This window comes from Psittacula echo (assembly GCF_963264785.1).
Source record: "Psittacula echo genome assembly, chromosome: 7".
Classification (NCBI taxonomy): domain Eukaryota; kingdom Metazoa; phylum Chordata; class Aves; order Psittaciformes; family Psittacidae; genus Psittacula; species Psittacula echo.
This window is the reverse complement of record NC_137740.1, coordinates 59739303-59763993: the sequence shown is the minus strand read 5'-3', so window position 1 is coordinate 59763993 and position 24691 is coordinate 59739303. Positions and strand designations below refer to the sequence as shown.

The window sequence follows — 24691 nt, the reverse complement described above, 5'->3', positions numbered from 1 at the left end:
GCACTGGAGGTAGCCCAGAGAATGGCTTTGAACTGACAGAGAGGAGATTGAGATGAGACATTAGGAAGAAATTCTTCCCTGTGAGGGTGCTGAGGCGCTGGCCCAGGGTGCCCAGAGAAGCTGTGGCTGCCCCATCCCTGGCAGTGTTCAAGGGCAGGTTGGACACAGGGGCTTGGAGCAACCTGCTCTAGTGGAAGGTGTCCCTGCCTGTGGCAGGGGTTGGAACTGGATGGGCTTTAAGGTCCCTTCCAGCCCAAGCTGGTCTGTGATTCTGATCCTGTGAACCCTGGGGCTATGTCCCAGCACTGAGAAGCAGCACCACCTGCCCCTGGGACGGGTCATGCAGCTCCCACAGGGAGTTCTCTGCTCTTTGTTTCGCTAGTCGCTGGTTTTGTACACCAAGATGCCGTCCGTCCTTTGGACAGACGCTGTGATTGTGGCCATTCCCTGTGGGAGGTGGGTATGAATGACAGATGAGAGAGCCCCTGACAGGAAAAGGAAACTGCAAGTTTCCTTGAACCTTGATTTCTATCTCCACCCCTACCTCACCTCACTGCTGTTAACTGAGGGCACAGCAGGGCCCTCATTCCTGCCATTTTTTCACAAAGCATCATGATTTTTGGTGTCTTCGTAAAACCGCTGACACGGAATGTTTTTGGTTTTCAATGTGCTTCTAGCCCTTCAGATCACAACATGAATCTGAAAGGTACAGAGAGCAGGGAGGGGAACAAAACCAACTCTTTCAGCAGCTGCTATTAAAACATCAGAACTTTTGAGACTCATGTTTTAGGAGAGGAAAAAGAGCCAAGCTCTGGTTCTGCTGTCTCATGTTTTTCAGTGAGGGATGGTCTGGCATGTGCTTGCCCAGGGTCTGCAGGTGTGGCTAGGGAAGCATCACAGGAGAGACAAGGATAGAGTTAAGGATTTGTATTTGGACGTTTGTTTAGACAGCGTTTTGTCCAACTCAGTGGCTTGTTTTTCTGCAGAGAAAAAGTACAAGTTTTGTGGCTGACATCATGGGGAGAGAATCAGCAACCAACTCCTGAGGGCTACTGGTTTTTAGGATGATGCCCAGTAGGAGGAACTGGTTAGCTTCAGCAGCCACTATTAGTGGTGAAGATACAGAAATGCAGCTCCTCGAATGCAACTCCTCAAATCCACCTTCTGTCCCAACTGAGTGCTGCTGCCCAGCTCAAAGGTGCTGTTCTTCACAGAAACCTTTTGAAATAGAATATTCCTGTTAGAGGGCATCTCTTCATGTCCTCTTCATGTTCAGTGGGGTGGCATGGAAGCAGGAGGAGTGCTGCACCCTGCAGAACAGTGGGAACATGAAGAAGGAAGGGGGCCCTTTACAAACAGTTGAGAAGGAAGGACTGTGGGAAAACTCCAGTAAGAAAATGTGGGCTTGGCTGGAATTACAGAAGTGAGTTTCAAAGGGTGGAGCAAATTGCAGAACAGAGGATTTCTTGCAGTCTTCCTGATGGAAGGACACGGTGGGGACCTGCTGGGGGGCATGTACCCACCCCTGGGCTGCATCTGCCCTGCTCGTGTGGCATGGCAGCAGACAGACTCTGCCATGCCTCAGAGCCCTCTGGCATTAATGTGCTGAAATTCAGGAGCCCACGTTGTTTTCTCAGCCCAGCATGAGAGAAATATGATTTCTAATACTGTATAAGGCAGAAGGAGACATTTCAGAGAGGGGGAGAGGCTGGAAGGAGTCACTGCTGTCTGCTTGGACAGATCTGTTTTGCACAGTGTTTTCTGTCTTCATTTCATGGTGAGTTGGCTCTTTCCAGCAACTGGGGAGGGGAGGAGGGGCGGGAATGTGTTCCCAACCTTCAGCCAAGAGTGTCCCAGAGCGTCCCGGGCGTGACCTCTTCAGTGTTTATTTTCCTTTCTCTACAACTGACCCACATGCTGGGACTCAAGATTCGTGCCCTCCTGGCCTGTTGAACATTTGCCCCTTCTGGTACAGCATGTGATGGTCCCAGGAATCAGGCTGGGAACAGTACCTGGAACTGTTTTTCTCTCCAGCACTGTTCTGTCCGTTTGCATTCCAGGAAATCCAACCCCGTGAGAAACATCCTGGGAGAGCACTGCCACCCAGTGGGGATGGAGGCACGGATGCGAGCAGCCAGGGACACCGGACTGCACTTGTGTTCAGCGACAGGGGAGAGGAAAAAGCCTTGTAGGCAGAACAGTAAACAACCCCAGAATACAATTAGAGGGAAACTAGGTTTTAGAGCCGTAGAATGGTTTGGGTTGGAAGGGACCTTAAAGCTCATCCAGTTCCAACCCCCTGCCATGGGCAGGGACACCTTCCACTAGAGCAGGGTGCTCCAAGCCCCGTCCAACCTGGCCGTGAGCACTGCCAGGGATGGGGCAGCCACAGCTTCTCTGGGCACCCTGTGCCAGCGCCTCAGCACCCTCACAGGGAAGAACTTCTTCTTAATGTTTAATCTAACTCTCCTCTCTGTCAGGTTAAACCCATTCCCCCTTGTCCTCTCCCTACAGGCCCCAATCCAAAGCCCCTCTTCAGCTTTCCTGTAGCCCCTTTAGGCACTGGGAGCTGCTCTAAGGTTTCCCTGGAGCCTTCTCTTCTCCAGGCTGAACCAGCCCAATTCTGCCAGACTGTCAGGTCTGTTTTGGTCTGCTTTATTAGAAAACAGCTACAATGAATGTTCAGTGGAACCAAATTGGCGTTCATTTGTAACAAGGTTTGCAAACTGAGATGGATGGTTTTGGTCATGCAGAACTGAAAAACTAACAAAGCATCTTCAAACAAACAAACAAACCAACCATTTTTAACTTAATCTAACATGCCAACCACTGGAAAAAGCACAGCTTTGGAGGAAACTACATTGCATTTCATTGACGTTACAAATCTTCCATTCCAAAAGCATCTTCTCTTTTTCACTAGTAGGTGCTGCAAATCCAACTTAACACAATAAATAGTTGAACAAATTTCAGGACCAGGCTGAGCCAGTTCAAACACATTTCAGGACAGAGCTGGGAAGTAAATTTCCCAGCTACTTATCACATTTCTTTGCCAGATTGGAGGTATTGTGTTGGCAGGAGTAAACTACAGCTGGTCCCTTTGTTCTTCTGTGGAGGGAAGGAATGGAGATAATTTAAGGATATACTGTACAGAGGAAACACAAGGGCTGAGCACATATACACATACTCCCCACAGGACCGCAGTGGCACTATTTCCAGCCAATGCTACCTGCAGCTATAAAACCATCACCGTTGCAGTCTGTGCCACAGGGGCATGAAAGTATTGAGTTCCTTTGCAGTTCTCCTGCGGTCAGACAGAAACTGCCCCGGGCACAATCCTACGGTGGGTGTAAGACTTCCTAAGGGTAACACTTCCGTGATGAGACACCCCCCGAGGCAGGACACACTCTTCAGTCAGCTTCTGAGTTTCAGGGTCCCAGCACAGCACTGTCGCAATGACTTCGTTCTTTTCGTCTCGTCCGCCAGTGATAAACAGCTTGTTGTTGCAAGGAGAAATCCCACAGCTGGCTCTCTCGTGGGTGAACTGGGTCACCAGGCACCATGTGTCCTCCTGGGGGCTGTAGGAGTAGAGCGCTTTCATTGCCCCACCTGGGGAGGAAATGGATCATACGGATACGGATGGTTCATGTGGATATGGATGGTTCACATGGAAATGGTTCATATGGAAATGCTTCATATGGATATCATTCCTGTAAGAGGTTTTAATTAAAGCACCCACTTCAGCAAGGCTCCATTCCTGACATGTGTAAGAATTATTTATGCCCCAAAGCTAAAAAAACCCAAGGTCACAGGATACTGTATTCTTTTGAAAGCCAGATCCTCAGAAGGCCACTTATTGTTCATAAGGCTGTGGAATTTAAGGCCAAAACAAAACTGCTGTGATCATGCAGCGTGAACCACAGTGCACCCAGCCACAGACCTTTCTCATACCTGCTGCTTTAGAAAAATACAGCCTTGTTTAAAAGAGCTTAGACCATGAAGGCCTCGATGTGATAAGCTGTAGAAATGGGTACATGATTTTTACACTGACTCCCCTAACTCCAGTGTCCTTGGGCTGGCTCTTTTCATACCCCTTCCTCATTTAGGAGTTTGTCAGGCTGAAGCAATACTCTTCTTATGGGTATGCAAAACAGAGAATGACCTTCAGTATCTCCATGTTTCCCAAATCTGCAGTCACTCTTGAAACCTTTTGTGCACCTTTTCCCATTTTGCCGGGTCTTTTTATCTTGAAAAATGGCCAATACCTCAATACTCAAGAAAGGCTGTTGGAAATACATTCCCTCCTAAGAGTGCCAACAGCCAAATGGTTCTTATTCTGAGATTTGCAGGGACCGATGTGTCTTCTATAGCAGCTCTATAGAATAGGGTAGGGAAAACCTTGAAGCCATGGTCCTGATGATGAGATGTGGCAATGCCTGTGATCCTGCCTCCCAGCAAAGGAAGCATTTACCTGTTTAGTTATAGTAAAAGCTGCTGGGTTTGGCAGTACTAGCCCAGTACTTGAAGGATGATCAAGTCATTGTAAGGTGACTTAAGTTCTATTTCCCAGCTGGAGCAGACTGAAAACATACACATTGGTAGTTACAGTGATTCACCTGGCAGTTGGTAATTCATCGGTCTGGGTAAATGATTGCTTTGGATGCAGTAACCAAATGTTCTTTTATCTTTCAAACTTCAGGTGGGGCTGATTTCTATGCAATTGAACTAGATTTGTCCCTCAGATAGGTAAACAATAGGTTTACTGGTGGATGTTCCTGTCTGAGAGCTGCTGAATGAATGTAACGTGAGTATTGTGTCAATTTTTATCAGGAGTTGTATCAGCTAGACCATAAGTCATGCCTTCTTTTTCTGTCTGTCATCCTGTACACAAAGGGTGAGGTCAAGCCTGTGCTGAGGAGAAGCACAAGATATTTACACACATAGAAGGTGCATGCATCTATATATATATGCACACACATGCAGGTTGTAAATCTCCTGTCAGAACACCATTTATTATTTGATGATACTTTGGCTTTATGCCAACCCTCCCTCAGCACAAGATTGATTATACTGCAAGTGATAAATCTCCTGCACAAAGGCTGAGAGAGGGAGGGGAAACTTTTCAGAGCTCATGTTTGGAAACAAATGTTCCCCTTTCCTTCTTTCGGTTCTTCCAGTGCCACCTGAAGATGTGTGCAGGCTTCATCCTCCCTCTGCAGTTCAGATCACCACCATTAAACTCTTGTTCTTGCTTGATCTTTGCTTCCAACTCTGGCAAATGACTGAACTAACCCCAAGTGTGATCTAGTGAAGAGGACAGGGTATCAGTCACTCACTCGCTCTGCTCCCATGCCCTACTCCTACTACTCACATGCCTATATAAATCCTGCATGCAGTGGGCTGTGTAATGCCCCTTACATGACATGATGTAGCCATGAGGTCATACTCTTGCTACTACAAACCCACCTTTGGATGGCTTTAAGCTGTCTCTGAGCTTGCTCCAGCTTCCCAAGACACCTACCACGCTAACAGGGAGTTTGACTTGGTGACTCTTCACTACTGTTTGTGAATGTGCAGGATTTCCTTCCCCCACTAAGCTCAATGGGAAGAACCAGATGACCATTTGATTCATAGAGTCTGGGTAAAACGAACACACAGAAACAAGCCCCCCTGTGTCTGGAGGGAAGGGCCGTTAATGCTTCACTTACCCACAACATAAATGTGGTCCCGGAAACTTGCGGCATTGATGCATTTGGCTTCTACTGGCATGGCAGCTTTCAGGCTCCATGTGTTGGTCACAGGGTCGTAGCACTGAGTCTTGTCCGTCGCCAGCTTCCCATTGGGTCCTCCCCCAATCACATAGAGTTTCTTCTTGTAGCTCGCTGCTGCAAAGGAGCTTACATTGACCATGAGGGGAGCGGCCTGTGTCACCATAAAAAATCGTTAGTAACCTTCTGAAGTAGTCAGACTGACCCCTACATGAGGGGAGCCTGCTGAATTTAAAGTGAGCCATCCCTTTAAGGCGGTCAGCAGGGTTCAGAAGATGACATTTCTAGGGATAAGGGATAAGTATGTTTTAGCTTTTTCTTAAGACTGTAAAACCCTTAATAAAAATATGATCTGTTCAAATGCTGTTACTAAAATTACATTATCAACAATTCAAAAGCTAGGAAATGTCAGAAACACCCCAAATCTCTTTTATGTACTTATGAACATTGAAAAAAAGAACATAAGAAACTTACTGGTTCTGATCTTATTATTAACAATCTGGTTATTGTTAGATTCCTCTGCGTTGCTTTGCATCCCCTAAAAAGTAGGGCTTGTATCTCCCATTATGATGCCTAATCTCATTACTTTCATGGATTATTGGCTGCCTAATACCCTCTTCTCATTGCCTGAAGTGGAAATGTTTCTTCTGCCACCCTGTTTACCCTGAAACCTGTACTTTCAATTCAAATGTATAACCTATACCTGTATATAATGCACAGGTTGATATATACATTATATAGATATATAGGTATATAGATATGGTATCAGAGCAGTAGTTTTCAGCCTGTGCTCTGGTTCATATATATACTATATTCTTACTTACTGATTTATGGACTGCTAACTTTAAAAGCCAACTAAGAAAAGGAAAATTTGGCATTAGATGTCTCCCAGGCAATGTTTTGTGGTGTGTAAAAAGTGGTTTTACAGACCAGAAACACATAGAAGAGTTGTACTTGATTCTGTCTTGTTCATTTGTATGGTTCAGAGCCCTGACATTTTCTGATTAAAATGTTCCAGATGAGTGCAATGTTATGTGATGCAGCACCTTACCTCTGACCAGCAGTTATGAAAGGGATCATATGCTTCCATGCTGTTGATTCTCTGCATGCCATCGAACCCGCCAATGACGTAGACCTTGCCACCCAACACAGCCATTTTATGCCTCCATCGCCCAATATTGAGATACTCAATTTGTATCCACTTGTTGATGGAGGCGTTGTATTTCCAGACATCGTGTTTTGTTTCTTTGCCACCTACAGTGTACATAACACATGTAAATATGATAGCATAGCTTGTATCCACTCGAAGTCCCCATATGTTTACATGCTAAAATGGTCTCTCACAATAGAAAATACATCATTGGTAGTTATTGTTAGCTTCTTCATTCCCTACACAAATGGCCCCTTCTGGGCCTGCCCAGAAGATAAATTCTGTGTTTAGTTTATTGAATAGTGAAGGAAACTGACCAATTTATACAACCAAATATTCAGTAAAGATAAATCACTGTGCCTCACTTTACCAGACCACAACCACTTTCATTTTAATACCAAGTGAATGACCAACCACACACAGCACAGGCATCTGCAGGTGATTTTGGTGCACCAACAGGGCTTTGCAGAATGCTGCCAAGTGACAAATAAACATGATTTAAACAAGATAGTGGAGGATACTGCAGGTGATTGTGCCAAATCCCATGAGGACAGGCCTGCACTTGGGAAGTGCCAGTTTGCGCAGGGTAGATCCAGTCAGCTGGATCTAGCAGCTAGTGGTTTACATGGTAAAACAAAAGACTTGACTCTGAACTCCGATCAACAGTAGTCCTGCACATCATGTTAGTTTTACTATTCAACCTTGGGACCGTATGGCTGGGCTCTAAATCTTGTATCTTTCCTGCTGTTCTCTTTTCTCTACTGACTTCGATGTGATTCATATTTATAGACTGAAGATCAGAAGTGGACCCTGCAGACTTACTCTAGAGCTGACTTGCAAGTGAATCTTTACTGATGCAGAGAGCAGTGTTTTAAACAAGACTTTGGTTTGCATATCATTTTTGGTGTAAATGCAATATGAATGGATCTACTTAAGCCTGAAACCACATTTACAGACTGAGTAGTTTATTCCATCATCTGCAACGCGATTAAACATTTGCTTCACTGGTGAATATACTGAAAAGAGAATTCATATTCCATTGAGGAAGTGTCTGCCTTCATTTGTATTCTGTACTGCAGCCAGATCACTGCGAACTGATGGAGCTCATCTCTGGGCCAAACAGCAGATTGAATAGGAGAGAATTAGCATGCTAGAAAGAGTAGTTTCTAATGCTTTTGTCTCGGTATTTTTCACATGTATGTATTGCTTTTTATTTGCACTCAAATAGCTGAAGTGGCTGAGGGGCCTGAATGCAGCATTCATGGTTACAATGGGGCTGAGAGGCTGCAGGTGTTCCCCTTACTCTCCCTTGAAATTTCTCTTTCACATGAGCTTGTTCTTTCCTGCGCAGGCTGAAACCCTGGTAGGAGCCTGAGCTGGACCAGGCACATCAGGCGGCAGGGAGAGATTTTTGTGAGAACTGGAGGCTTGTATTGTTTCTGTTACATCCCTAGGCCACAGTTCTTTCTAATTTGAGGGAGAAATGCAATGAAATTAGGAAAAATAACAGAACGGTGAGTGATGATTCATGTCATTTTCAGTTACACTGCAAACACAGCTTTTCAAAGCATTTAAACTGGTGGGGGAAATCGTGATCTAAAAGTAGTCATAATCTTGTGCAAAGGATTTTCCTATTTCTCAGATGCTAAAAAGAGCAGGGAAGATGCCAAACTCTACCAAGACACTGAGGGAGTGAGCACATGGGAGGGGAGATCAATGCAGGAAAGATACAAGTCAGTTAGGAAAGAAGCAGGTCACAGTTGCCACAAGAAAGAAAACGAGTAGATGGACATGCAGAAGGAGGCAGATGTTTAATGGGGATTGAGCCACTAATTGGTTTGTCTGGAAAGAAACTACTAATGACTTCAGTCCCCTCAGACTTTTATTTAGGTGGGAAGAGTGAAAAGGACATTAGGAGAAAGGCTAAGAGGGAATGGGGAGATGGAATCAAAGATACGAAATTAAGCAGAGAAGGAAGAGGAGCTGGGCAAGAGCTTAGACTCACCATAGAAGGGAAGGTGTTAGCCTGGCCCGAAGGCAGCCTGGATAGACCATAAAAGAAAAGCAGAGAAGAGACACTGGAAAAGATGTCAGAAAGTAAATGAAGCAAAAAGCCTGTGACCCTGAAAAGGAGGAAGGGGTAAGAGATTAAAGGCAAATGGAAAAGAGACATCTCAACTCCAGCAAAAAGCCTGTGACTTTGAAAAGGAGGAATGGGTAAGAGATTAAAGGCAAATGGAAAAGAGACCTCTCAACTCAAGGGTGTGAATGTGTGAGGGATGATCCCTACTTGGGATGTTTGACTTAAATTCCCCTCTACAGCTAACTTTTAATAGAGGGTCTGCTGCCAGAGTAAAAGGAAACTCCCTGTGGTGGGCTGAAAGGAAAAACCTCTTTTATTTGTAACTAAGGAAGGAATAATCTAATTCTTATCCCAGGGTAAAGATTTAATAAACTTTAGATTGGAATGAGGTAATAAAAATATTTGGATTCCCAAAAGAAAGAATGCAACAGAAGATATATGAATAAAGGCAATGGACCACTATTCATACTTTAGCAGAGTATTCACGCTTGGCCCTCCTTCCTCCTTTCTACTGTCTTGTTTTAAGTCAGCACAGAATCTGGTGGATGATTTTGCGGGGAAAGTATCCTGCCCAAGGAGGCACTGCTCTCTATCACTGTCTGCGATGTGACAGGGATTGAAAGCTTGTTGTCACTTCTCCTCTGGAAGGAGCTCATCAAACTTGCTTTTGATAGGCCATCAAAACCAGCTGTCAAACCGACTGTCAATCTTGAATTTAACCTTTTTGATTGTCAAAGTAAAAACTGTAGCTGCAGGACCAAACCCCTACATAGAACTCAACTGCAGTTCTGTGGGAAATCCCGCAAACAGGATGTTGAGACCCATGCTGTGTGTCTGGACCATTGGGTTGGGTTTCATCCGGCTTTGACAGCTGATATTGCCATTAACAAGTGGGCACTTCCAGAGTCCTGCCTGATGGCTTTTGAAGTGCTCCTTAAAGTGCAGTTTTTAGGTAGCAGCCAAACAGCAGTGACAGTTCCCTGCAGGTTCTCGACTGATTCTTAAAGAATGAGTCAGATTCTGGCAGTCTTTTGCTTATCCATGTGGAGCTGCGAATGGACTTGTTACATGAAGATGCTGGAGCAATTATTCTTCATTTTATGTTTGGTAAGCTCAGGGTCACTGAGTGCTTTAGGGTGTCGCACACAGGTAGCCATGCATATAGATTAATATGTTTTGAAAAGGAATCCTGTGCTGAGACCAAGGTTAGGCAGTGTTCAGGCACATCCAGTGCTTCTCTGGAGCCTGTTCAAAGCCAAAGCATTGGGAACACCTCTAGTGCTTACTTCTCCTAAAGCTGCTTTGAGCATGATCTCAATAAAAGCTGGAAGCAATTGTGAGAACCCTTTGCTCCCCTTTTCCATTCCCAAGGCCTTGTTCCTTACCCGAAATGTAGACTTCATTTTTTAGCGTAATGCATGCAAACTCCACCCATTTCTTAGTCTCATTCTCCGTCTCCTGCTCTGTGGTTGGTAATTTTGCTACTTCCAGGCGGCTTCGCCTCAAAGGATCCAGGCAAGTCACTTCTGCTACAAACTTCTCATCTTTCGTACAGCCCCCTATGATCATGAACACCTCAGACTGGAACTCGTGCATCCTGGGCTTGGTTCTTTCTGTAATAATCTAAATGCAAGTGAGACAGGGTGAGTACACAGAGCACTTACACCTGTAATTACGGAAAGGTCTGGTGATCTTTCTTCTGATTACCTCCTTTGCGAATCACGACTGGCTTACATCACCTCAGCCAATTATCAAATGTGTTCTAAGTTCAAAGCCTGGAAAGCATCCTAGCAGCATTCAGTAGAGGTTGCTGTATCCTTCTTTCAGCAGGATTTCTCCAACACTGGACTCGGTTGCCTGTTCCTACCCACTAGGACCCTTTCAGATCCTCTTGGGAGTTCCCAGGGTGGCACCATAGCTATGAAGGTGAGCAGTAGTGACAAGGCTGTGTGCATGTAAGGCAGGTGAAAAGGACAGGGTTTATTTGGGCTGACAGAGTAAGGGCAAGGTAGGAGGGCCCCAAGATTTGTGTATGGCCTGACAGGTTTGGAGAGGGCAAGACTGCAGTGAGCACTAGCAGAAAATAAGCCCTCTCATTATTTGTCCTGCAGGGATATGTTAAAGTGTCAAAGCAGTGACAGTTCTCAGCTGTGGTTTGGGGTTTTTTTATTTGTTTCTTTGCTTATAAACCTTATTTTTAAGCCCAAATTAGAAGATTTGCTAAGAGCTAGGCTCTGAAACATGGTCTAACTTACTGCCTGTTGGCTTAGTTTATTTATCAGGTCTTTGTTTCAGGGACACAGGAATAAGTCAGTTCCTGGGTAGACGTGCACCAGGAGCAAAGAATGCAGGGGGTGCTTGGAAACTTGTGTTCTGCTTAGAGGAAATACTTGCAAGCAAGTAGAAATGAGTGCATTAGTGTCCCAAGGTATGCTGGCTCTATGCTGAAGGACAGAAGGAATGACCTTCTTTATCTTCCCCCACACCCCATACTGGAAGAAATGCGATGTAAAAGGCATGGGGAGCACATCAAGTTGTTCCTCTGCTTATGCTGTACCACTGAGAATTGCCTATTTTCAGACCGCCAAAGTCTAGTGGGAGAGGTTTGCGCTTCTCTGCAGAAATTGCAGTTGCCTTTGGCTTGCCCCAGAGAAGCAGTCTGTGGACCCGCAGGTTAAACGCTGCAACAGTAGCAGCTTGCTTAGAGTTTTACTCCTCTTTCTACTTTTAACATGTTTCTATAAATGGGCATAATATATCTGTATTAACAAATATTATGTACACAGACATTAATCTTGCATTTTCCCTGTGTTTAGCAAATTCTTAGGCAATAAAAAACCCAAAACCTTTGTCCCGGAAGTTGCCAGGTTTCAGAGTTCTGTTTTTAACCCATCTGTCACCATTGCAAGGCGTCAGCCCCTTTGAAGGTGAGTGTCATGAGTGTTCAGCCCTGAGCAACACTCCCTTTATCTACCCCACGTGGACCTGATGGTGCTGCTGAGTGGGGCAAGGCTTCCTCAAGAAGTTCCCACCAGACTGGGCCAGGTCAGTACATCATGTACTGTCTTATGCAGTCACTGGCACAAAGAGCCCTCCGTCTCTGCCCCCTGCCAGTGACACATCCAGTGTTAGTGACGGATGCACCCCATGCTCCTGAGACCTCCTGCCTTCCTCTGGCTCTCTGACTGAGGAGGCACGTAGGTTTCCTCACATGCTCACATACCTTTGCTCCTGTTGTGAAATCTGACCACTGGTGGCTCTCCCCTCTACCCCATATTTTGGGCCAGGATATGTCACTGATACCCAACTGTCCAAAGAGGATGGGCATTTGAAGAAGTGGAGACCCACCACAGCCCTCCTTGAGCAGGCAGGACAAAACTTGACTGGATGTCAGGGTGAACCTCTCTCTTTGGGTGCAGGGACCTCTGCAAATGGGGAAGAAAGGCAGACCTCTCCTCTGGGAAGAGACTGTCTTCTTCAAGAGAGGTTCTCTCTTCCCCCCCCGCGTAACAGATGGAGATGTTACATATTCAGATTGAAAGAGTCATTACAGATTGTGGTACAGTTTAGTGGGAAACTTATTCTTCCTCTCTTAGGCTTGAAATAATAGCTAAGAGGGTGAGGTGTCAGGAGTAATGCTGTTTGTCTTTTTACTGGGATAGTCACCTGGCATCTTTCACTGTGCATACGAAAGCTCAACTTCGTATGTTCATAAAGCTGTACACTTTAAAACAACCTTCCAAAAGCTTCTAAACTCTCTAAACCAGCAAGATAACTGGTGAGGCCCACCTGGACTTCTCAGTAGCACCACTTAGTGAAACTTCAGCTGTACTGTAGCAGTGAATACCTCTTTCTGCCTCATGGTACTGCTCCTTCCGATGGGATTTTTGATCAGAAGCATGAGACATTTAGAAAGAGCAGCACCTACCTTCCTTTTTTACCCACCTCATTGCCTGACAGATGGTACATTCTTGCTTCCTGGAGCAAAGGAAAGACATCTGGACACTGTCTGATGAGTTGATCAGCTTCAACAGTCTCTACAAAATACCAGGGGTCCAAGAGGGGCAGGCGGACATTCTCCAGCACACAGGGCAGGAGGGGAAACCTTTCGGACTCCTTGTAGCGAACCCAGTTCATTACGGTTTCAAACACTTGTGCCTCTTCTGTGACATAGAGGTCATCACTCTTCAGTGTGCTGCAGAGGATGTCTGCTGGCAGCTCCAGGAACTCCTCGTAGTTCAGGACCTGGGTGAAGTTCTGGATGATGTAGCCCTGCACTTGCTGCTTCAGGCTGTGCAGGGAGTGCGCATCAGCCAGCCTCAGGATGCCTACACAGTTCTCTGGCTGGAGGGCTTCCGTGAGAAAACTGGCACAAGCATCTACCATGCGAAGGAACTGTGGGCAGAAAAAGCATGTACAAGCACAGAGTGGTTACTGGTATGACCGTGTCACAGGAGAGCTGGGTCCCAACCAGCCATCTGCACTGAAGCACATGAAATCGGTCATATGAGGACAGGTATCACCCAGAATCTGAAGTTAAAATGTCTTCTCCCCAGTGTTTTATTCTCCCTCTGCACCCGTATTCATTTTCCTGTCTCTTGCAGGACAGATGACCTGTGACATTCATGAATTTTACTTTATTTCACAGAAGTAAAGGGTTTTCTGCTATTCCACTTCCCTCCATGAGATCTCAAAGCACTAACAACCATGGAGTTACAAAGCACAGATAAGGTCTCCAGACGTAAGATGTGCTTTCCCTGCTTCATCTGGCATGTCAGCTTGTATCAGGGTATCTGGTTTTGCAGTTGTCCAGCAAGTGTTTGTTGGGGGTAGGCCTTTGAAGGTTTTAGTGACCTTTGTGTTCCTTGTCATCACCATTGGTTGAAACAAACACAGATGTGCATTTTACACATAGAGTCTGCTTAATCAAAGAACTTCCCATGTTTGCAGTGTTCAACAGGTCATTGCAACCACTCTCATTAATTTCCTTGGCAGAATAGCTGCACCTGAGGATCCCAACTGTGCAGATCCTGGACCACAGATGTCTGGGGGCATTTGCCATGAACTACGATGTGAGCTGGGTTGCTGGTGATTATTCAGGAACTGGGAACCAGTTTGGGGTAGAACTGATAAAATACAAGTGCTTCATCCTTGGTTTTCTGTCCCCTGTGTGTGTGTAAGTATTTCATGTTCATTTTGCCACTGAGCAGTGCAAACAGCAACACAGAGACAGATGGGTCAGAACTGAACCTGTGCCTTTCCGTCCATGTTTATTTGAGTCCTTTTTTCCATCCAGCGTCAGCAAACAAACCATTTTAACTCATTCTGCCCCACTGGGGAAAGTTGCACAACATTGATTTAGGGGCAAGGAGGAAGCGAAACAATTTTGAATGCTATCCTACATAGATTTGTTTCAGTAATTAGGGTAGAACTTTCCAGACCGGTCAGTGTCACGTTGACACATTCAGACTGTTTACCAGAGCTCAGTGATCGCAGACTCTGCACACAGACTACCTGGTTCCTGTTTTACATTTAGATGTGGTCAAGGGTTTAGAGAAATGCAACTGCCTGGTGATCAAGGGTATGAGAAGGTGTCACAACATGTTGCTGCTGTTGTGATATAAATAAGTCAGTGGCACGCTGCGGCACCGCAGCAGAGCTCAGTGCCTGCCCCATTCACAGTGGCTGTCCTCTGAGCTAGCACAAGGCTAACACTTTGAACCTAACAGCTTGTTTCCCAAGGATCTGGAAGCACTCTTCCAATACAGGGTAGCCCTCAGAGCCCTTTAAAAGTTGGCAGTAACGAGATGCAAATCGGGGATTTGCCCAGGTCACTCGAGTCATCCACAGGTCCAGGAATAGACCCCAAACCAACGTGCTCCCCCTCCTACGACACCGGCACTGCAGAGTGCTCTCGTTATTTACACATGGCTTGCTAAGAGCGATACTCACGAGGTGAGAGCAGAGGGTTTCTCCCATGCAGTGCACACCGACCTAACGGCCAGGCAGGCCCCACTGACCACGCTGCGGAGCTGTGTTTGTGGCCAGATGAATGCGGAACTGCGAGGTGTGGGTGTGAGAAGCGATCCCCACCGAGGGCCTAACCAGAGAGGTTGGACCACCCGGGAGCGTGTCAAAGCAGGACTTTCCCCGGCTGCTGCTCCCCATCCCCGTGCTGTGCTGTCACCCCAGCGCTCCCTTCATTTAGAGACAAAACTCCCCCCAAAACTCCCCCAGCCTTGCTGGGCATGTTTCAGTCGGTCCCATGAGAGCAGGTGACTCAGGAGAGCACCCTGATACCCCTGAGCCTCTGCGTCATCTGCTCTGATTATTCCTTGCAGAGCTCTACATTTTGTTCCTTCCCTTCTGCAAGTGCGCGTCCCAGGGCCATTTCAGGCATTTTAAAAGCCGTGTTCCCTGGGAACAGTTTCTCTATTAACTGGGTCCTTCTCCTAGCACCTATTTGAACCCAGATTCACACTTGCTAGAGACATCCCCTGTGCTTACTTGGCCTCTGCTTAGCCATGTCGCTGAATTATAAGATTTATTCATAGAATCATACAATCAACTAGGTTGGGAAAGACCTTTAAGACCCATCAACCAAACCAGTTTAAGTCTTTGCTTGTCCAGTGTTGATTCAACTGTCCAGTGTAAGCAGTGCCAACAACCCTGCCTCCAGCTATAGCCCTATAAGAAAGGGAAGGGAACGGTGCATTCCAAGGGCACCCCACAGCAGACAGACAGCTGGGCAAAGGGGCACAGCAGCTCTTGCAGGGTGCCTTTTTAGGAGCTGACAGCTTTCTAAGCCTCTGAACCCATCCCTGACCTGGAGCTGCCCAGAAGCCCTTCATGAGCAAATCACGTCTTCTTGGCTGGCATGGCTGGCACTGCTCATGGCTGCAATGGAACTAAGCACTGTCCTGCTACAGCCACTCTGGCCGTCTTCTGCTGAGTGGCTATAGGATGGTTTTCAGGTAACTGGCAAGGTATTTTCCTTATAGTGCCTGGTTCAGGAAAACACACTGATGGGAAGCACCTGGGAGGTGGCAGAGGGGCTGGATCCGAGGTGGGCACCAGCCTTGCGAGCGTGGTGGCTGAGCAGCCGCCAGCCCAGACAGAGGAGGTGACTTGAACTCATGTTGCAACAGTGCTCTAGGTGGAAAAGTATGTGTCTGGGTCACTTCAGGGTGAGGCTTAGCTGTTCAGCAGCTCCCTGTTCCAAACCTGCCTCCTCAGGAGACGACGACCTCTGTGCACGAAGCACACGGTGCCAGGGACTTCTGCTCTCTCTCAATAGCCTTCTACTTCTGCCTACTGTCAGTTTTGGGTGCATTTGGTCAAAACTCATTGCAAGGGGCTAAGAAAAGGCATAATTATATAAAACCTTTTCAAAAACAGTTCCTAAAGTGGAGTATCTATATTGGAATATCTAGAACTGGGCAAGTTACTTCTTTTGTGGCACTTTGTCAAGCCTGAGAGACTGAAAAGAGGCACTGCCAAAAATTGCTGCTAGTCAGATAGAACAGTTCTATTTGGAATGTGGTTTTCTCCCATGTCATTAATTGTAAAGGAACAAATTTCCCGAACAGAAAAAGTTACAGTAAATTGCAGAATTAATCTTTCCAGCTGTTGATACATTGAAATGAAACATTTGACACTTTCAGCTGTTTCTGTTCGTTCTTCAGCATAAATGGTAGAGACAAGCTGGCAAAACACTAGAAGGTACTAAGTCTTCTTTTACACAAAACACGTTTTCAGCCAAATATCTCACCCGTGTATAATGTGAGGCTTTAAGGCCTTATAAATCTCGATAGTATCCAAGACGGTTGCTGTAAGACTTGGGATGGCTGCTTTTAGTTGAACATTCCTGGATTCCTGGGTTTTTGTAGCTTACTCTTCTTGCTCATGGCACCCTTATAAATTTATCATTACTGTAACAGTGTTTGATAGTTTTCTTTAAGCACCAGCCTTGGGAATCAAATTTAATCTTAATTTCAATGGAAAATCGGGAAGATGAATGACAAAATGTAAGTTTATACTTTGATGGCTTCAGAAAACAAAACCAAACCATGAGGAATGATCCTAAGGAAAAAAGGTTCAGAAGAAAACAAAAATGTCCTGAAAATGAATCAGAAGTAACCTTTGAGTGCTAACAGTTATTGTTCTACTTGAAGATGTCAGTCAGCTACTGCACACTGGCCCCAGGCGACATGAAAGCAACACCACCTTTTCTGAGTTACCTTGGGGAGCACTTTGTGATAACTTTCCCTTCTCTCCCCACAGCAAGTACCAGCTCCCATTACCCCAAAAGCCACAGGTTCATTTCAGAGCAAAGCCTCGTGTGTGAGGTTCAAGAATCTGAAGTTCTCATTAAACCGCGATGATTATGGAGTGAGGTGTTTCTTGCCCTCTGTAATGAAAAGACTGGACACACATACATACATTGACACCTGGCAGGTTGTGCTGGTTGCAGTCTGTTAGCAATTTGCAGCTTGGTACCAGGGGCTGTAATTTGGTAGACCTCACAGGTGATTTACAGGGCACGTGAATACCTCGTGGACCAAAGGCTGAGTAACACTGCTTAAGTCTGACTTCCTACAAAGTCCCAGGTCATGTCTAAAACTCTTTACATCAAAAGCCCTACAAAGGAGGATGCTAACTTTGGCTGGTGAGCCTCCATCTCAAGGTGATAGAGGGAGAGACCAAATCATCTTCCTGCTCTGGCCAGCCATGCCAGCCACAGTGCACTAACTCTTTTGGCCTGGAGGGTGACCAGCCTTTGCAGGCTGATCTGAACCTTATGGAGCACTGTCCCAGCATCACAACCCTTAGTACCACAATGTAAGTAAGTATGAGGCAAAATGCTTGCAGAACCCATGAAATCAGAGCAGTTTGCAGTGTGTGAGCCAAGGTAAGACATGGTGTTGCCAGAGCAACAAGACTGAATCCATGCATTTGAGTTATCTGTACCTGAAAGAGGCTGGCAGCTTCCAGGACTTTCTGTACATTTTGCTTTGTGATGAGCATCTTGCTGGTGTAGGTGTAGTCCAAGAGTATATTCATGGTTTCTGCATCAACTCCTTTAAGTATGATCTTTTCTTCATATTTCTCTCTTAAATCATTGCAGAACATGGCTCTGGAAATAAAAACGTTTATTTTTTACATATCCCAGCCAGGATGAGGCATTCTGAAAACATTTGGTTATATAGATTTCAACACAGAATACTCTGATTGCTTCATATTTTATGCAATTAGTCCTGTAGCAAAGTAACAAAGCAAATCCTTTTGTTGCTGTTGTACCTCTTTACTCACGAGTTTGATAAGACACACACACATGATGGATACCCCAGAGCTGAGCCCTACAGTAGACCTGGAGCTCCATGGCAGCAACAGGCAACTGGAATCATTCCTGAGTGGTGCTCTGTATTGCAGAGCAGTTGTGCTGTCTAACCTGCTGGCCTCTTACACTCTTACTCTTTCTGTTTCTAGGCCTAGCTCATTAACCCCAAACCTTCAAGCTGCTGGCATTCTCCATACCTTAACACTTTAGCACATGTACTTCATAACCCTTAGCAAGGTCAATCCCCCTGTGTTTCTAAGCTGCAGAACGCTGCTTAGGCTGACCCTGAGGGCTGAACCAGATCCACATGCGTGATAGCCTCACCCCTAAGCATCCCAGCGTATCTTTGACCCCATTAATACCAGGGATGGGCCAGGAGAGAATGGCTTATGGATTTTCCTCTAATTTAGAGTTTGACTTTTCCTCTGCTGAAGTTTGGGAGCGTCTGCTCGGCTTGTAGAGTTGGTACCTCTTGGCTAGAAAAGTACTTGAACAGTCATTAACTGGAACCACTGTTAGCCAGAATGCAGTGATTTCATAAATGTTTATACCACCTCTTCTTTGGTGGGTAATATTGTATTTGCAAGGCAGTTGCCAGTTTGGCAGTAGCCAGATATTTCGTGTGGGATAGAAATCAGAAATGTTTCTAAAAGCCATTTAAATGCACTTTACATTGTGATAGCTGCGAGGTGAACACACACATCTTCATCTGCATTTCCAGTGCATGGCTTTAAGTATTTCTTTTAATGCTTTTGTTCTTATTTAGGAATTTGATTGCTCCCATCTTGTTCACTGCAGAGAGTGAGATTTCACATCATTTGGAATCTGGCCTAACAGATTAGGATCACGTTGAGTCCACTTGTAACTGCATTGGTGGAAAACACGTGCAGATCTAAAGTGTAATTAGAAGCGCTCTTTATCCTGCATACCAAACCCTTCTTTATTAGTCATGTACAATGTTGACAGGACAGTGCAACCTGGGAAGTGGCTGGAGGTCCAAAGTCTTAGGCCATGCGTTTCTTGTAAAAGCGGTGCCAGAATGAAGCTGTCTGATTGACACATCTTCCTGGAACCGAGCTGTAAACAGTTTTGATTGCTAAGCAGTTAGGCATGGTGAATGGCAAATGGATGGAAGATACCAGCTGCTCATTGCTCTGAGAGCTACCTCTTCCTTGCCTCAGCAGAGACTTCACAGCAAGAGAGAGGCAGTATTAGTTATCTCAGTGTAGAGAACTGATATACATATCTGTATATCTGTTGGATACAGAGACATAACTTTTGAGCAGGAAACTTGGGCAGAGAAGTTCCTTGCCAGAAAAGATGTTCAGCTGGAATTCTTATTTTCCCTTCACACATCTCAGCCGATGGAAGGTTTTTGTTTCACTTCCCATTGGGAATGGGGTTTCAACCCACAGAGAGGAAGGTTTGTACAGAAAGGCCCTTTCAATTGCATAGGATTGATAGGTGCCAAATGCTTCATCTGAATGAGGAATAGGCTGTTGTAGGATGCAGGTGTTGTCTGCTCTTGTTCCTTTTATCTCTTGAACTGGTGACCCCAGTCATGTATTTAACCACCCCTGTCGGGGAGGTGAGAGCTCTCCCTTCCGACCCACCAAGCCAGAGATACCACTTTTTTGGTGAGAGATCAGTTTGGTGGAGATCAGTTAGAGATATCCAGTGTTTCACCATCGCAAGGCTGCTCAAAAACCAGCCTTGGGGTTCTGGTGGAGGCTTTGCACAGGGGTCTTGTCAAAGTGCTTTCACTTATCTCTTTCCTAATCTGTGAACCTGTGTTAGAGCTGCCATCCACTCCTCATCTCACAGGATCTGGATTTCTGTGACAGGGCTGCAACCTGCAGAAATCACACATCTAAAGCACTGTGCTCTCCCAGCAGCACTCCTCTCTACAAGGTGGCAGGGCTGAGTAGGGCCAGTCCTGTCCAGGAGAGCTGACTCCTATAGTGGCCTTCCTTCTGCTCAGATGGAGCGCACCTTATTCCTACCCTGTGTGCCGATGGCGGGGAACACCCTGACATCACTCAGGACTGATCAGGCTGAACTTCTCTCCTAGGGATTAAAATGCTGCTTCTCACCATTTCTGGAGTTACGCAGAGAGGTGTGTGATTATTTTCTCTGGGACTCAAAATCCGTCAGATGGGGCTACTAATTCTGTTGTCTGTTTCCCTGCTTCCTGTCCCTGTGTAATTCTAAACTAAACCTTTGAACCAACATTTACTCTTAAGAGATGCAGATCTGAAGTGAAGGACTAGGGCCAAATTTAGATACCTGAAAGTGAATAAGTTTAGAAAAAACAGAGAGAAATCTCAGTAAAATAAGTGAGGGGTTGCAGTTTGTAAAGCACTTTTTGAGCACTCAGCCACACTGGAGTTCCTGTGCTTGGAATTATGAACCTGACTTCAACCAACCATGTAGTTTGAGGATGCTCTGGGAAATACGGCTTCAACCTCTCCCAGCCCCATTCTCCCACTGGCAGTGTGGGAGTAAAGAACTTCACCTTGATCAGCTTGTATCTGTCTGCGTTGTTACCTTCATCCAGGTAACTGCTTTTATGTCTGGAGATGAAGGGTGTGTCAGAAGTACTCGTCTATCTACTCTCAAGCAGTGCTGAAGGAAGGACATGGAACTGTTGGAGCAAGTCCAGGCCATGAGGATGATAAGAGGGCTGGAGCACCTCCTGTATGAAGACAGGCTGAGAAAGCTGGGTGTGTGGAGACCTCAGAGCAGCTTCCAGTATCTGAAGGGGACCTACAAGGGTGCTGGAGAGGGACTCTTCATCAGGGACTGTAGTGATAGGACAAGGGGTGATGGGTTCAAACTTAAACAGGGGAAGTTTAGATTGGATATAAGGAAGAAGTTCTTACTGTGAGAGGGGTGAGGCACTGGCACAGGGTGCCCAGAGAAGCTGTGGCTGCCCCATCCCTGGCAGTGCTCAAAGGCCAGGTTGGGCAAGGCTTGGAGCAGCCTGCTCTAGTGGAAGGTGTCCCTGCCCATGGCAGGGGTTGGAACTGGATGAGCTTTAAGGTCCCTTCCAACCTAAACCAGTCTGTGATATCTATCACTAGAAGGTGGTAACTTTGTTTAACTGTGTTTAAATCAGCTGCTTGCATTATGGCATCCAGCACCCAGGAAGGGGGTTGTGTAACATGCTGTTGCAGAGCAATGAAGCCCATGACTCACAGGGTTCCTCTGCATTGCTCCAGTGTATGGGTGTTGGAAGCCCTGTAACGACATGGGAAGTACTCACAGGAACAGTGTGATTTAAGAATTTCTTCTTTCTTTGGGCCCATGCAGCTTCTAGTGAATTACAGCGAGATGAAACAAGCCACTTTGTGAGTAGCAGAACTAGAGCAGCTCAGTTCCCTGCAGACTTGTGTCCTTCTTTCCCTCTTCACAGTAACCTCAGCTTCCCCTTCCTGAGCCCTCCATTCTCTCTCGTTATTCCTTTCACACACATTTTGCTGTCCCTCTCAGGACACTGAGCTCTGCTTTGGCTGGTTCTGGGCGCTGCATGTGTATGTGTTGGCTGCCCAGGACATGGTGCTCCTTACCCATCTGAGCACCACAGGGACTCAGTCTTAGCATCTCTCCTCTGCTTCGCTGCAGATTTCCATCGAGCTTTTAAAGGTTTGAAGATTTGATTTTGAAGAGTTTGGGATTTTCACCCTCTGCCAAACGTGATGGAAACTAACCCAAAGAGTCGTGACAAGAGGCACTAACAGGCAGGCAGACAGCGCGATATAATAAATCTCAACGCACAGAACAGGTAGGCAGACCCTAGTACATGTGCAACTGCCTTGGGATGAGATTCCCTCCACCCAGGTATCCCCCTCCCTTTAAAGGATGTAGCTCAGGGCTCAGTGAAAAAATGGCCAATAGCAGTTATCAGAAAGCTGTCCTGCCTGTCTTAAACTGCTGAAGTCCCTTCTGACCGCAGCACCTCAGCAGAAAAGGAATTTGTTTCTTTCTTTTGTCAAAGTATCATTATGGCAATTCTGATCGTAATTTGCATCTGCTCTCCTTCCTGCACAACAATGCTGATGAGAAGTATTTGGGCATCTCTGCTTTTAGATGCACATTCTCACATGTGTAGTATATCTAGTCTAGCTTTAGAAGTAATACCTATCTCTGTATGTTCACAGAGATTATTATGAGATGATAAAAGCAGAGCTTTTCTTGCAGGCACTACCAGCAAAGCTTACTAGACTCCATTGAAATCAGCTTTCTGTTCATGTCACAGGTGGTCACAGGTTCTTTTTTCTCGTGTTTCCTCTGTAGCTCTTCAGTCATCTGACCACTTTAGCAGTTAGAAAACATCACAGCCATGCAAATGGAATTGCCTAAATGATAATGGAAGATCTGTGCTGAAAATGATACCGAGTTCCTCTGCCTGTCTCAAATTTGTTCTTGCTGGCCAGTGCTCTCAGACGGATCTAATAATACTGAATTAAAAACATAAGAAGACGAGACGGAGAGAGTTAAATGGTAAAACTGCCTTCAAGGAGGTATTTCCCATTGCAATTGCTTTTTGGTAACGCTAGGAAAGATGGAAAATTCCTTCTCTTTCCTCCTCAACAATCTTATGCAATCCATATTTTTACCACAGAATGGCAATGGGTTTATCAGGTTTCACAAACCTGCTCCTATCTCAATTAAAACATTGTGTGATCTGAATGAATCTCTTTGCCTGAACCCCAAATGGACAATACCAGGGGCTGCAGATACCTGGTTACAAGACTATTTTCTCACCCACTTGTCTGCCAGCCATTCTCTGTTTCTTTGCATGCCTCCAGCGGACGTGCTGAGTGCTGGTATCAGAACTCTGGCAAATCCACAACTTGGCACCTGCCTTATTTAAGCCTCCAACTTTTAAAGAGCTGAAAGGTGTCAGGAATTCCAGGTTTGTAGAGTTTAGCACCCAGTTTGCGCTCCTTGGAGATCTACAGTTCCAGCCTCAGAAGTAAAGTAAACCCCTGATCAGGTTGTTGGGTTTATTTCTTACATGCCTTACCTGAAATAATTGCTTGCTGCCGCCAGGACCACTCGGTGACAGGAGAATTCCCTGCTGTCCACGCACAGGATGACATCGGTAAGGGAATTTTCAAGCCGAAGGTTCTCCAGGCCATTCTGGAGCACCAGCGAGAGACCCGTGTCGTCAAACTTGACCTTTTCACCACTCGAGACTTCCACCAGGGCCCCCATTTTCGTCGAACACTCATTGTCCAAAGAGATCTCGGGCTCCTCAGAGCTCTTCTCCAGCGTGTCCCCCATTCTCTGGCCAGCACTGTCTCATTCTGTTGGTGCTTCAATCTATAAAGAGCTCCTAAGCTTCAGACGAGTCACACTGCAGAAGTTGGGCGGATTTCCTGTCCAGAGGTCTCTGCTTATCTATAGCTGTCACACACACATAACAGGAAGCCTTGCACTTTCTCATCCTGTTAACACAAACAAAGGCTGGGTTTTTTCAGTGAATTTCAGGCAGTATCAATGTGTTTAGAAAGGACTTAAGATGCCTCTGGATGTGAGATGATTACAAGTGACAGGGAAGGCCTGCTTCCCTCCGTCAAGCCAGTTCCCTGGCTGTTATCCGGATCTGCTGGTTGTAGTGATGGGTGCACCATACGGCTATGGAGGCAGACTGGGCTGCTAGGGAAAAGGGGATATTAATTTAAATGTCTTTTTCCAGGTATGTGATGATTCATCATTGAGCTGGTTCGGGGTTTGGGTTTGGGTTTTAACACTATGCTCACATATTCAGAAAGCCCTCCAAGTGGCTGTTTCTGTCCCTCGTAACATGCTAGCTGACAAACACTGGATGGCTTTTCTTTAAGGCAACATTGGTATAACACTCTGAAGGCCATGGAGCGGCATCAAAGTTCTTGCAGCTGATGGTCTTCAGGCCACGCTGCTAGGTACAGTGATGTCCTGCATGGATCCATGCCATCAACTCTGGCTAATAGTGGAAGCTAAAGGAGAGAGCTTAGGGAACGGTGGGGATGATGCAGGGGTGGACCCTCCAGCAGGACAGGAGCACACAGAGCACAGGGCCGAAGGCTTTGCTGTCACCTGGAACTGAACCAAGGACCTACTTGGACCTCATCTAGATGAGAAGCTGACCCAAGCTGACTGAGATAATAACCCACACAGCCTATCGAAAGTAACAGAGTAGATCCCCTGGCTTGCTTAGGAAACTCTCATGCTGTGGAGTTAGAGAAGCACACTCCCTCTCTCCCCTTGAGAGGAACGCAGGGCTAACCTCTAACCTGGGTAGCTTGAGTGCTAACCAACCTTGCCTTTGTGTTACTTCTTGGAATCCTCATTTGGCCAGTCCTCAC

General features: G+C 46.0%; 1 protein-coding gene across 1 annotated transcript; it reads right to left on the bottom strand.

Annotated features, from left to right (window-relative positions):
• Window positions 1–255: 255 nt before the first annotated feature.
• Window positions 256–23655, bottom strand: KLHL6 (kelch like family member 6). The gene is made up of 7 exons (XM_080623720.1): window positions 23368–23655; window positions 17969–18134; window positions 12944–13393; window positions 10384–10621; window positions 6817–7019; window positions 5706–5919; window positions 256–3606 (listed from the first exon to the last, which is right to left on the bottom strand). The coding sequence occupies exons 1-7, from the start codon at window positions 23625–23627 to the stop codon at window positions 3308–3310; spliced, it is 1830 nt and encodes a 609-aa protein (XP_080479846.1). The 5' UTR covers window positions 23628–23655; the 3' UTR covers window positions 256–3307.
• Window positions 23656–24691: the final 1036 nt, after the last annotated feature.

Bases quoted from the DNA above. Each gene is read 5' to 3' on its own strand.
- KLHL6 (XM_080623720.1), bottom strand. From the start codon at position 23,627: ATGGGGGACACGCTGGAGAAGAGCTCTGAGGAGCCCGAGATCTCTTTG. The intron at 18,135-23,367 runs GTAAGGCATGTA...TTTTATTTCCAG, and splicing joins GCAGCAAGCAATTATTTCAG to AGCCATGTTCTGCAATGATT. The intron at 7,020-10,383 runs GTAAGGAACAAG...TGTACACTGTAG, and splicing joins AAATGAAGTCTACATTTCGG to GTGGCAAAGAAACAAAACAC.